Source organism: Lytechinus pictus, chromosome 16 (assembly GCF_037042905.1).
Source record: "Lytechinus pictus isolate F3 Inbred chromosome 16, Lp3.0, whole genome shotgun sequence".
NCBI classification, from domain to species: domain Eukaryota; kingdom Metazoa; phylum Echinodermata; class Echinoidea; order Temnopleuroida; family Toxopneustidae; genus Lytechinus; species Lytechinus pictus.
In genome coordinates this window covers 7,626,933-7,642,002 of record NC_087260.1, presented here as the reverse complement: position 1 = coordinate 7,642,002, position 15,070 = coordinate 7,626,933, and the positions used below count along the sequence as shown (strand labels likewise).

Genomic DNA, 15,070 nt, shown 5'->3' with positions numbered 1-15,070 from the left:
TAATGATCATATATAGCATTTACGAGGCACCGATTATCTAGTTGCCTATCGAATGGCGCACTAAATATGACCCTGGCTTTAGCGGTTCAAGGACCAGGTCATTGATAACTGGAGAGAAAGATAATAATCATATATAGCATTTATGGGGCGCCCGATTATCTAGTTGCCTATTCAACAGCGCACTATATATTACCCTGGATTTGGAGGTTCAAGGACCAGGTCATTGATAACTGGAGTGAAAGATAATAATAATCATATATAGCATTTATGGGGCGCGCGATTATCTAGCTGCCTATTCAACAGCGCACTATATATTACCCTGGCTTTGGAGGTTCAAGGACCAGGTCATTGATAACTGGACGCTTGTTGCATTCAAATCACCAATCCTGCCGGGTTACCCATTCACCTCACCTGGGGGCCATTTCATAAAGCTGTTCATAGGTTAAGAGCGATTGGTGATCCTTTCTTACGAACTAAACCATTGCCAGTGTATGTACCATTTACCACCATTTACCACAGGAAAAGATCACCAGTCGTTCTTAAAGTCACTCTTAACTTATTAAAAGCTTTATGAAACACCCACCTGAGTTGAGTGCCGCACAATGTGGGTATATTTCTTACTACAGGAAAACTGATTGAAAGACATGTCGTAACCAGTAGACAATGTCGCCCCCATGAGGCAACACCAAGATAGCAACACAAAGTTCGCAGTTAGCTCTAGAGCAACTTGACTTTTCCCATTTTCCATTAGAATAAGCCTTAACTCTTTGCTTATTAAAGGCAAATGAAGAAGTTGCATATTAAGCTTTTGTGAATACCATTACGAGGCATTGAAATTCTAAGAAAGACATGGTATATACTGGAGAACATGGAACGTAGGCCTGATCAAATGTGGATTATTTCATTGTCTGCTTTTGGCATATAATATTGGATATTGTTTGGGCTACTGTCAAATACCAACGATACTTGTATACAACTATTTTCAAAAAATTACTTTCATTTGTTACTGAAATGTACAAACTGTGCATGACAGCCTGCTAAGCATAACGTCACATTTCACTTAGCTATATAATTCACTGTTATTTTGTGACATGGTTTGTTATATTGATTGTTGTACTCTGTCTGTGAAAATGAATTTTCTAATTGTTTTAATGGTCTTAAAAAGCATTTGTTTTATCTTTTAAACTCGGGTTTTAGAAAATTATTTGTGTTTAGTCTTTAAAAGAAAAACTATTTAGGATTCAATGGCCCATATTCTGAAGTCGGGTTTAATTCAAACTCTGGTTTAAAGTTTTGGTTTAAACGTCCCATGAAATACAGCAAAGATGCTGATTTATTCGTTAGATTAGTGGTTACTAATTACGATTCCATCAAAATTTTACCCGAAAAACATCCCACATCAGGTTCAAAGGCAATTTTATATTGAAAATTGAGCTAAATTCACTCCGCCCACAAAAATTCAGCCCGATTAGGTTTCGTATATCACGTGACCATTTATTGACGTCAGGGAAGGAAGCTGCTGAGTGTTTTTGACGTTTGGAGCGTGAAGTTCCTACTGTGGTTGCACGTGTGGATTCAAAGTAAATAAATTGAATTGCTGGAATAGTATTCAGAACCTGAATCTTCACAGTCTGAAGAATCAGACGCAGCTGATGATGATGCTGCAGCCATGATAAAAATCTCGTAAAAATCTGTTAAGGATGAGCTCTGTCGAAACAGCATCTACACGAGAAACTAGGGGTCCGGCTGCACAGCTGAGAAAGCCTTCCTTCGATGACGTCACAATGATTGACAGATCGATCGGCCGACTTTTTCGAAAATTTTAGTGGGCGTTCCCGTTGAAGTTCATTTCCATGGAATAACTCAACACCGGTTCGTAGTACACAGAAACCGATGGCATATTCGTATTTTTCAAGTAAAACTACCTAATAATAGATATGTATCTAGAATAAGATGGCCTTTGTGTCATAGGACCTTTAACTATGGAGAGCCAAAAGTGGCGTGAATCTATAACAGTAGACTTTCAATGTACAGCTCATTTTTCTCTCAAGGATAAATAGGATACCTTTCTTTACAATTCGCGAGTTAGGAAAGAGCACAGTAACTGTAAGAAACATGCAAAGTCAGTAATATTTTGACATTTTTGGCTTTCCATAATTTTAACACAGATTTAGACCATGGTCTAAGTGAAACCTGACTTCAGAATACAAGTTTATTGGGGTGTTGCAAGAAACTTGCGATCAATTGCAAGTCAATTTTTGGTTCCTAAATCAATATGTCTTGCAGTTAAGTGCAAATTAGTGATTGATTGCTAATTTGCTCCTTGAAACAAGAAGTTAAATCTGATTTGCTACAGCTAACGTTGATCTATCAGTTGTAAAATTGCAACAGAATATTTGCAATTGATCGCAAATATTTTCTTGCAACACCCCCTATGACTCACCCACACTAACAAATTCTCATATTCATATCCTGATAAACAGCTTACCGTGGAAAGGATATATCCTAAATCTGCTGATCATCTTGAGAATGTAAGGCCTGTAATCTTGACCATTCCAAGTCAGTAGATACCTTGTCAAGAACTGTTCACAAACTGGGACACTCTCCTAGAGGAACAACAGACAAGTGAGATAATCAGGGGGCTATTTTATCAAAGCATGATATCTCCAACTCGATGCCATGCTATGAAAAGTCAAGGTCAACAATATTCATTCATGAATAAGTGTATGCTTTGCACCTGCAATTTCTTTGCATCTCGAAGACTTTTTTCGTAAGTAACCGATGATTTACCGTGTCATAAGCTACAGAGGTCAATAAAGGCTGCTCCAGTTATCAGCCCCTTCTTGAAACCAACTTCGGTGTACTGTGTCAGATTCAGCTTAAAAATTCAAATCATATATTCTATGACTGTGATTAAACAAGACTATTCGGCAACGTCTTCAGCACCTAATAAATGAGAAGTTAATTTACAGAGCATTTTATACAGTACATGAAGATATGCATCTGCGATATACATTTTACCTAAATAAGGCAAACTGTAAAATGCCCTTACTATTTTATTCCTTGTGCGATTGCGACAAAAAAGTATGGTTTTTTTTGTCTGATTTTTATACCTTGTCTGTTCACATCATATCATGTTCCATTTTCAGTCTGAAGTAATGATTGATGTAATGACACAGTCAATAAATACAATATCATTATTTCTTTGGGGGGGTCATAAATGAATTATGATACCTGAATAAAATCCATGAAATTGATGAGGAGCTGGAGGAGCTGCTCTGTTCTCTCATTGCAACCTCCAGAATCCAGAAGTTCTATGGGAAAATTAAAAAAAAAACATAAAAAAACATGCTATTCTTTGCCAAATTAAATATATTCTATAAGCTATTCTCAGCTCAAACTTGTCATATTATATTTCTTTATGTAAAAAATTGTAATGTACCACCTGATTGATTGGTTTGAATACATTGAAATTTCATTTGACATACATGTACATCAAGTTACCTAAAAGTTCAGATTCTGTATTCCATAGCTTAAAGGACAAGTCCACCCCAACAAAAAGTTGATTTGAATAAAAAGAGAAAAATCCAACAAGCATAACACTGAAAATTTCATCAAAATCGGATATAAAATAAGAAAGTTATGACATTTGAAAGTTTCCCTTAATTTCACAAAACAGTTATATGCACATTCTGGCTGGTATGCAAGTGAGGAGACTATGACGTCATCCACTCACTATTTCTTTTGCATTTTATATGAAATATTCTAATTTTCTCCTCATTGTCAAGTGATATAACGATTAATTCCCCCTGAACATGTGGAATTAGCATTGTTTAATACTATATGGTTCAGTCAAGTTGGTCCTTATTGTCAAATCTATAAAAAATGAAATATTGTATAATTCAAACAATAAAAAACAAAAGAAATAGTGACTGATGGACATCATCGACTGACTCACCTAGTTGTGCATATCACTGTTTTGTGAAAAATAAGCGAAACTTTAAAATGTCATAACTTTCTTATTTTACATCCGATTTTGATGAAATTTTCAGCACTATGCTAGTTTGATTTTTCTCTATTTATTCAAGTCAGCATTTTCCTGGGGTGGACTTGACCTTTAATATATAATTTTTGAATGATTGATTGCAAGAGATAAAAATAAGGATGAAAGGCAAAAAGATCTGAAAATCACCTTGAGTAATAAACTTAAGTCTAGTACAAATCAAAGCAAAGATATTCGCATCTGAAAATTTTCTTGAGCAGTAAACTTCAGTGTAGTACAAATCAATAAGGTATTAATCACGTTATATTAATACTCTTCATCAAAAACAGTTTTAATCTTCTGATTTAATCCCACATAATTATTGATGCCTTTGAGAATTCTTCTTTAGCCAATATGGTGACTCTAAAAAAGTCCTTCTTCAATAAAAATATAAATTATGCTGGATAATATATTTCAAAAATATACTTACAACATATATTGTCTGTGTCCCGTGTAACAATTATCTAACATGCAATACAAAGCAAATATTTCAAGAGTTATTATATGTACCTGTTTGTAACTTCTGAGAGAGCCAGAAATTGAGTCTTTGGGTAGTGGCTTGATCCCTTCGACAAGAAAGAAGATATTGTAAGACTGGCGACCTTAACACAGCTGCAGCCTGGCTTGGGAGCTGGGTCAAAGATTAGAGATCCACTAAGTTATTGATACCATCCGCATGTCTAAGAAACGTGGCATTACTTTTATAGTAGATTAATCAAGAAAGAGAAATGGATGGATGGACGGACGGACGGACAGACGGACGGACGGACAGACAGACAGACAGACAGACAGACAGACAGACAGACAGACAGACAGACAGACAGACAGACAGACAGATAGATAGATAGATAGATAGAGGAGACAGTCAGAATCACAAATAGATTTCCCAGATAACTGCACTCCTTCAATTAAGTAAAACCAGCCCATTTCGCGAATCAATATCCGATCGCTAAGTTAGTACCATCAGCAATATTTGAAAGAGGCAACACCACAACCAACGATGAAGAATGGCAAAATCAAGGTTACCATGGAGGTTGCCATAATGGCAAAGTTACAACAGTTGTAAGTCCTTTACGAAACGGGCCCCTGATCATGACAACATCGTTCCATCCACTTCCAACTCCACCATGGACGTGTGATGATCCTCTTCACAGAATCAGATACTCATCTTTGTAACTGATGTAGTTCCTTATATTTCTGATAATTTTTCATAAGGGATAGGTTAGATTTACCACATACATGGAATTAATTTTAAACATAAGTCCTGTACAAGAAAATGTAACTGCCAAAACCTTCCAATGGTTCACTATTGATTATCAGTACATTGTAGGACCGTCTGGTATTGTAAATAGATAAATTCAAGATGGCAACGCCCATGATTTGGTGGTTACCATAGTAACTAGTTGTTTTGTTAGCAATTGTGCTGAATATTCTATTTAGTATCTGATTTGATCATTCATAATTTTTTTCTGTTTGATCATGAGAGAAAAATCTTTACTGAGAGTTTGCATTGAGATTATGATCAGTGTGAGAATGAAAATTTACACTTCTATATTTTAAAGGGGAATCCAACCCAAATAAAAACTTGTTTTTATAAGGAAAAGAAAAATCAGACAAGTTGATAGGTGAAAGTTTGAACAATATTGGACAAGCAACACGATATTGGTAATCACTATACCCATGGATACTTCAAATTGGCCGCATATGGGATGTCATAGTGATGTAAGGCAAGGACTACTCTTCCATGTACTCTAATACATATTATGGCTTAAATGTCATTTTTCCCAAAAGTTTTATTTCAAATTATATTTTTCTTTCATGAGGACATAAAACAATATACTACCTGGGTTATATTTAGATTACTGCCCCAGGGGAATGGGTACTTAGGAGAAAATCACAAATCCCTGATAATAAAGTACATGGCCTATGGGAACGTTGTCCTTGCCCCTTGTCATAATTTACTTACCCAGTTGCCAATTTGAAATCTACATAGTATTAGTGATCTCAATTTTAAAGCAGCTATAACTTTCTTATTGCTTGTCCAATTTCTTTCAAACTCTCACCATTCTGTTTAATTTTTTTTCTTCTTCCCAACACAACATTTTATGGCCAAGGCTGGATTCCCCTTTAAGGTAAAATGGAATATATTTTGTTAATCAAGGGTGGTTATTTTGACAGCCAATCTTGGATTTTATGACTGCCCAATTCCAATACTGAGTTGTTCTTTCCTATCTTGTATCTTTTATTTTGTATCATAATTATTGTAATGGTATACTTACATTGTTAATTGCTCAAATTTACAAAATTTCTGTCACAATTGTATGATACTTGTATGTTTTATTGGAATTGAATATTGATCTTGACTGAATTAGAATATCAACAACCACCATGTTTATGTTATAAAAGAGAGAGTATTCACCATTGTCATAAATATCAGATTAAGTGGTCAGCCCAAATAACACAGAAGATTTCTGACCACCAATCACCATGAAAAACACAATGTCCGACAACCACTAATTTCAAATGAAAGTGCATCAAAAGTGCATCCTTGCAAAGAAGAAATTTAACTTGCGTTAATTCCACCTTTAAACTTGTTCTATTTGCATAATTTACTTTGAATCTTATCATTGATAAACATTAAACTAATTTTCACAGATCTGCTAATGTAAGGGTGCCATTACATGATGTTAATTCACTTTGGCTTTAAGACCACTAACTCAGCCTACAAAAACTTTGTTTTGCTGTGAAATTGTGACCACCAATCAAAAGTCTCTGGCTAGAACACTGACCAGGGGGTGTTTCACAAAGATTTAAGTATGACTTAGAGTCACACTTAAATACAGAGTTGCGTACGGTATGAAAGGCTTGACCACACTGGTCAGATTGTGTCACAAGGACAAGCACTACTACGTATCTATCAATAAGATCGCTCGTTGCATATCATGTACGCGTCTGTTTTTAAGTGCAACTTAATTGGATGGTCCTGGCTGAAAATATTCATATCTAAATAAATAGAATAAAATTCACAGAGCAAAATGCTGAAAATTTCATTAAAATTGGATAACAAATAACGTTATTGAGTTTTAAAGTTTATCAATATTTTGTGAAAACAGTTATATGCACATCGTCATGAATATTCATAGTTAGGCTGATGATGTCACATCCCCATTTTCCCTTTTTTATGTTATTACATGAAATCATAAATGTTTCATTTTTTCATACATGTGTAAATGATGTGTCTCGATTATAAAGAAATAAGTTGCGGCAATAAAAGACTAATGCACTTAGTCAGTTGTCAATCCAATTGTTTTAGTTCTTGGTAGAAAATTTTTGAATAAACCTAATGTCATATAATAAAATACAAAAGAACAAGTGGAGATATGACATCATCAGCCCACCTAATGAATATTCATAGAGACATGCCCAGAAGTGTTTCACCAGAATAATGCAAATCTTTAAAATTCAATAACTTTGTTATTTGATATCCGATTTTGATCAATATTTCAGCATTTTGCTTTGTGAATTTTACTCTATTTATTGAGATATAAATATTTCCAGCCTGGACCATCCCTTTAAGTGATACTTAAAGGAGAATGAAACCCTTGAAACCAGCTGAATCCATATCAAAGAGAAAAATCAAAGAAACATATTGTTGAAAGTTTGAGGAAGATTGAATGAATAATAAGAAAGTTATGAGCATTTGAATATTGAGATCACTAATGCCATGTAGATCTTCCCATTGGCAATGCGACCAAGATCTGTGATGTCACACACGTACAACTCCCTCATTACTTTAGTACTTATTTCACTTATATTCTCACTTTTATAGAGTCTATCACAAGGTGAGGTGTTCTCTTTATATGAGAGGACAAGTACATAGGTTTCACAACATTATATCATTGATGAATCGTTTGTCATATGATTAGAATGAGCAAAAAGAGATGTTTTGGGGTATATTTTCAGTGTCCAAAAGGGGAGAGTTGTTCATCTGTGACATCATAGATCTTGGTCGCATTGCCAATGGGAGGATCTCCATAGCATTAGTGATCTCGACATTCAAATGCTCATAACTCTTCTATTGCTAGTCCTATTTTACTCAAACTTTTGTTGATCTTATTCTTTGATTTTTCTGCTTTCACAAAAGCTAACTTGCTCCAAGGGTTTCATTCTCCTTTAAATCTTTGTGAAACACCCCCCAGAATATATAGACAAAAGAGATAAGCATGTGTCCCTCACCTCAAGATGATCAAAGTTGTCTAGAAATTCTTCAAAAGACTTGACCTGCTCCAAGGGTACTTTGGTCATGACCTCTGCCCTGGGGTCAAGGGTCGTGTAAGCAGAGCGCAGGTCGGGTACAGGGTTCAGCTTCCTTCTCTTCCGCACCTGAGAGTAAAGTATAATGATCTCTCATCAATAAATTAGCATAATGAATTAAAATCAAATAAAATCTTATTTCAGAAAACAGTACAGATACTGTAATTGTACTGTATCATATCCACTTGAACATTGTAACCTGGCAGCATTTACTGAGTTAACTATCAACAACTAGGGGATACGGATTTAGGACACCCTACAGCAGCAGTCGGCCCTATGTTCTTTTTTCGTCCCAAGAACCTGTAAGGACTGGAACAACCTCCAACAGGATCCAGCCCTTTACCCCTCTGTTGATGCCTTCAAGGCCTTCTTGAGTGGGATGCAGAAGTAAAACACCACACACAAGAAAGTTTTTACTTAACTGCACCTGCACTACAAGAACATAGCTTTTAATATGATGTAATAGTTGTGAGAAAAATTCCAAACATACCACACAACCAGTGCATTCAGGCCTGCCAACCTTCTACAAAAAAAGTATTCTTATAAGGAAAAAAAAGTTATTTTTTGACAAACCAGAGTATTTTTTAAAATGTGTCTCAACGTAACAATCGCCAGCCTGTTGTAGTGAGATCGGTGAAAAAACGTGTGAAATGACTCTGCTTGAAAACTTGATAATTCACCATTTTAAACATGCGCTCGTAGGCAAGAATTTACTTGTTTTTTTCACGCAACAAGTTACTGGCCCGACAGAGATTTTTACTGGTCTGGGACCGTCGCTAGTGTCGAGGGCTGTGTAAAATACATACTCCATGATCGGAAATTTAAAAAAAAAGTAACAAATCATACTAAAAATTATTGGCGTATTCATAGCCAAAAAGAGGAGCAAATACTCTAAAAAGGGAACGGTTGGCATGTCTGTGCATTTATTTCAGAATCATACAGCAGTACTTACACTTTAGTACACCCCCCCTCCCTCCGGGTCAAATGCTTTACATGTTTTGTATATAGACCAGTTCGTAGTTACATCGTGGACAATTTTGGTCAAATGACCTTTCATTTCTCTCATTATGATGGGCAGATTTCAGAGCAAGATAAAACACATGCATGCCTTACATAGCAGGGTGACTAGAAAAACACACCAACGAAGACTCCATGAAGGTATTTGTTGCTTTTTTACTTTGAATGCATATTATAGCATGCTGTACAATGGACTTGGCAAACTGTGAAATACCAGCCGTTCGTGTACGCATTTTTGGTTCTTCGTGGATGTAAAAGAAAAACACAATTGAAAAGAATATATGAATAATCAAGACACCAAAGTTGGAGCTTATCTCATTAGATTTTAAACCACCGTGTCACTTTAGTACAAATGACCTTCCTCTGATCATGTGCGCAGAGTGGAACTACGAACTGGTTTATTAAACAATACCATTGTTGTATCTGTAATAGTCCTGTGCGCTGTATCCCTGTGCATGCTCGTATTTGCAGGTCTCCTCTCTTGGATCCTCTCTCTCGCCTTGCGAACCTCCGACGTCCAGTTGCGATCCGTCAACCTGAAGTACGCCCTCTGGGTTGACGGCAGGGACAGTGAAACTAGATGAGGAGCGAAGACCTTGTAGATTGATAGAAGACCTGTTATGTGAGGTTGGGTACCCTGAAATTGACAGGAAAATAGTAAGAGATAAAAGCCAGCTGTGCTTCCGATCTCAAAATGAGTTTTTTTATGTTAAATGATCTCAAATAAAATGACAATCCGAGTGTTGGTATGTATAACTAAAAACAAAAAATATGTGCCAAAAGATTCTGAAAGAAATTTTGAAATTGCTGTGAAATTAGCAAAATAAGCAGAGGAAAACCTAACCAAGTTAGGTTCATGTTAATGTACCAAATCTAGATCTACATTAATATGATGGCAATTAAAGGGATCTTTTCACTTTGTGAACAGCTGATTCAAAACATTCTCAAACTGAGATGCAACATGTGTATGAGTGCCTGTATTTGTCCTCAAAAACCCTGAAACAGACCACAATATAGGATGAAAAACTCTAATTTAGGTACAATAATCACGTTTAAAGTTTGAATGTTTTTCAGACCCTCATAACTGTGCCCTTTGAAAGAAACCAGATCAATTATTTATACCAATTTAAAGCATACATTCTATTCTTTTATATTATACACAATTTTGTCCGCAATTCTGATTTTATTCTCTCCATGATTTGAAATGAAGCGCATGTATGCATTTCAGAAAACTGTTAATTTTTACCCAAAACAAGGGGATTGAGTCACTTTGCAAAATCACTCGCACCATGCGCACTGTTTTTAGCACCACAAACCACTGTTTGAGCCAGTTTGTAAAATCATTCATGCCACGCGCATGATTTTTTTAGAGGCACAAACCCTGCGCAAACCACATACGCGCCCCATACAAGCAGCATCTAAGTCGGGTCTTTGAACTGTGTGCCATTCCAGAGATTTTATAGTACACATGATATGGTTTGAGCCAGTTTGTAAAATCAAAGGAGGGGGTTGAGCCAATTCGTAAAAAATTTAAATAAGCTCTTGTTCTCTAAATAATACGAATTTTGATCTGAAATTTGGCAAATCAATAGAGTGAATCACGGGCTTTCAGAACATGCAAAAAAAGAAATATGGAAAATTTGACCGAAAATTAGGTTTGAGCCGGTTCGTAAAATCACCAAAAATATGTTTGATTGGGGACCCTAAATAGATTCGCAATAGACATTTAATACATTCCTTGCAACAATAATTAAAGTGAGTTACTTTCAATCAATCCTGAAAATCAAGCGCAGATCAATCGCTAACCTTTGTGTTATGGGACCATGGATCCTTGCAGAAATATTTTTGATAAAACTCAACTAAAAAAATCAAAGTTAACTTGATTTCAACCGGTGAAACACGAGTATTGGGGACTTGCAATTGATTTCTTGAGTTCTGTTTCTCTTTCAGCAATGGGTGATTTCAAGTCTGGTGTTGGCCTTGGTGTTGGTGTTGAAATTTGGATTGCTTCCCCTAGCTCCAAAACTTATCCAGAGGTTGTAAAACTGATCCAGATCACATTATTGACATCTCAACAACTAGTGATTGACTTTTCGGGACCATCTTCATTTAATGTTTGGTGTAATACCCATGTAAAACTTGACCTAAAACCCAACACCAAAAGGTCAACACTGAACTTGAAATCACCCAATGTGTCCCTGGTAATGACAACTTACCGCTCTCCTTTGTACACTGAGGAGTTTCCTTACTCGATAATCAATCACATCTTCTTTTCTTGTCAAAAGATACAACAGATGGCAAGCATGCGGACACTGAAAATAAGACAAACCAAAATGAGTTTTTCAGGATCCAATTTGCAGAATCAAATTCACTCTATTCACATCCATTAAAAAACAAAAATACATAAAATTGCATACTACATAAACATTATTGCTACATAATAAGAAAGAAACTAGAAAATATCACTAAAGGTGATTAATACCCGATACTATGCGTTTCCAAACCATTTAGAAAATGTGCATGTAAAATATATTAAACAGAAAAACAACAAGTAGACAAATAGCATAATGCAGATCACACAATCATTCAAAAAGTATACATGTATCACTTTAAAGCTTTTAAACTGGAAAATGTATTTATTTTCTGAGTTAGAAGGTGTGTACGTTATTGGGTTTTCAGAGACATGCATGTACAAGAGATATAATTATTTATGGTCTGGACCAACCTTAAGCATCAAAAAATACAACCCAGGGCCCTTTTTTTCAAAGAATTGCGCTTGATCCAAACAATCACAACTATGGACGGCCAGCAACGGCAACATCTATTTATTATGCATGTTTGTTCAAAATATTTTCTAGCTATGATGTAATATTCATGCATTCATCGTTTTCTTGAAAATTCAGTGCTTCTCTTTGGTTACAAAGGACATTGTGCAAATTTCCTGTGGAAAAAATTATGAGCCTGGTGGATTTCCATAGAGTTACAATTGATTGGATCAATCGGAACTCTTTGTGAGACAGGGCCCAGGGCTCAAAGTAATAGTGACCTCTGATACACAGCTTGATTAGACACATGCAGCAAAACCAACTTAAATAACACAGTACCTTACATCCATCAACCGTCATACTTTTATCGTTACTGACTGCAAATGGGTACAATTTGTGTGTTTCGTAATACATGTGAGCAACTCCCTTCATTTGACATCACTGTTAATAAACATGAGAGATTGGTCAAAACAAAAACAGTGCACCAAACACCATCAATTAACCAGTGTTTCTCTTTCAAACTGATTACAAACCACATTTAAACACTATAGTTTTCCCGAGATCTCGCTAATACGTTTCTGATTGTTCATTCAGTTGAAAAATTTGTAATTACCAGTAATCAATTCTTACTCATAGAGCATGCTATAATAATAATAATAATTGCTTATATAATAGCGCTTCACTTAATTTATCAGAAGTCTCATAGCACTCTACAGTAATGCAACATTATCACCCTAGCTTGAGCAGAGCAGCTGTTACGCGCGCTGCATTTCAAGGAATAAATTCATACCAGGTATCCATAGGGCTATAGGGAAAAGTAAATCGCAACACAAGGCCTCTCCAGGGGAGCGTTTCATCAATATTTTCATCCGACAAGTTGTCAGATCTGACATCTTTCCATGATTTTGATTGGCAGAGAGGCACTGTTCCTATGGTAACTGTCGGATAAAATGGGACTTGTCGGATAAAACGTCTGACAAGTCCTTTCATGAAACGCCCCCCTGATAATGATTGTTGGTAGTGGATGTACTATGAAATGTTCAAAGAAATAACAGAAACTTACCAATGTATCATTCTCAATGAAGTAAAAGATCATGCCATATAAGGCATGTAGCTTTTCTGTTCCATCTAAAAGGTCAAAGGTCAATATAATCCACTTCAGGAGCAATGCCTGTAAAAAAATAAAATGAAATTGCAAAAAAAAACTTTATTTCAACACATGGTATGAAGATTCACACGATAATTTAAGAATGGAAGATAGTTTTTTGAAAATTTTCTACAGGAGAGGAGTTAAGATTTGGAAGCACTATAATGATAATGACCGGTGTGTTGGCTCAGTTGGTAGAGCGTCCGTCTCACAACCGGGAGGTCGGGGTCTCACAACCGGGAGGTCGGGGGTTCAAACCCCGGCCGCGTCAGACCAAAAGACGTTAAAAGATGGGAGTTGCTGCTACCCTGTTTGGCATTCAACGATTAAAGGGATAGAGCATCGTCAATCTGGCGCTGCACAGCGGCTGCCGGGACCAAGGATAAATTGGGCAAAACAAAGTATTTCATTTTCTGTCTATTTCAAACAATAAATTATGGATTTTCATTTTTGATCTTTTTTTCATAATATCCAAAGTCTCTTTCAAAGAGCATAGAGACATTTTTAGATAAAATGTGATTTGCACTATACCACAACTGATGATGGTGATGATGATAATGACAACGATGATGATGGTGATGATGATAATGACAACGATGATGATGGTGATGATGATAATGACAACGATGATGATGGTGATGATGATAATGACAACGATGATGATGGTGACGATGAGGAGGGTGTGCGTGTGTGTACTTGAGTTTTGTCAGACGTGTATCAATCAGATATGATTCTTTACGTCTGGGACCGACCTTAAACGTCACCATCCGAAAGACGTGACCAGGGCTCGAACCTCTGCATCAATTTGTAACTTCCCCACATAGCTTGGATTACAGGCGCACGCCACAATGCCCAGTTGGGTGATGATGATAAAGATGATATTGATGGTGATGATGATGATGGCGACAATAATGATGGTGGTGGTGGTGATGATGATGATGGTGGTGGTGATGATGACGATGGTGATGATGGTGGTGACGGTGGTGGTGATGATGATGATGTTGATGTTGTTGATGATAATGTTGATGATGATGATGATGATGATGATGATGATGATGATGGTGATGAAGATGATTACAATGATGACGATTATGATTATTTGTAATGATTATCATCAATTTTATTATCAAAATCAATGTCATTATCATTATCATCATTCATCATCATCACCACCACTATCATCATCATAAACTTCATCATCATTATTATTATTATTATATTATTATAATTATTACAAATAGAGATATCATAGTAAAACATAGCTGAACTTTATACATCTCTGCGACAATGGGACACTGGGTGTGGAATCGGATTAATTGATCCTACCTGAATTTCATGAGAAGGTTTATTGGTGCACATCCATGATATGCTCTGTATGGCTGCATCCTCAGGGATGCTATCCGATGGAAGTAGGTGTTTGATCAGACGGGAACTGGTTGAGTCAGCTGGAAAGGCAAGTATAAATAAATATATAACAAACTGGTGATATTGATCACCAATAGTCTCTTTTATACAACTCCCAAGAATGTTCTGTAATCTGATTGGTCCAAATTGGATCACATGATATTCAGCGAATTGCACTGTTGCATCCAAAATGCACTATCTTGCACTCTGACGTCAGAGTGCAGGATAGTGCGAGTTCTGGAATTATCAAGAATTCAGATCAAATATAGCATTCGGGGCAACTCAGTAACATGGATGAGAGCGGGGGATGTATAAGACAAACAATACACGCATTCTTGTGCATAGAGGACCTAAATAATTAACTCTCTGCTCGACTTGCCA

The 15,070-nt window shown here is 36.2% G+C and overlaps 1 protein-coding gene across 1 annotated transcript in view; it reads right to left on the bottom strand.

The window, feature by feature from the left end:
* LOC129279243 (centromere protein I-like) overlaps window positions 1-15,070 on the bottom strand; it is a 35,105-nt gene that overhangs the window by 14,284 nt on the left and 5,751 nt on the right. The window contains exons 4-11 of the mRNA XM_064111198.1: window positions 14,612-14,730; window positions 13,202-13,309; window positions 11,590-11,685; window positions 9,786-10,010; window positions 8,279-8,425; window positions 4,553-4,673; window positions 3,235-3,314; window positions 2,489-2,606 (exon numbers count right to left, since the gene is read on the bottom strand). Of these exons, the coding sequence (XP_063967268.1) occupies window positions 2,489-2,606; window positions 3,235-3,314; window positions 4,553-4,673; window positions 8,279-8,425; window positions 9,786-10,010; window positions 11,590-11,685; window positions 13,202-13,309; window positions 14,612-14,730 (1,014 nt within the window). The remainder of the gene's footprint in view (window positions 1-2,488; window positions 2,607-3,234; window positions 3,315-4,552; window positions 4,674-8,278; window positions 8,426-9,785; window positions 10,011-11,589; window positions 11,686-13,201; window positions 13,310-14,611; window positions 14,731-15,070) is intronic.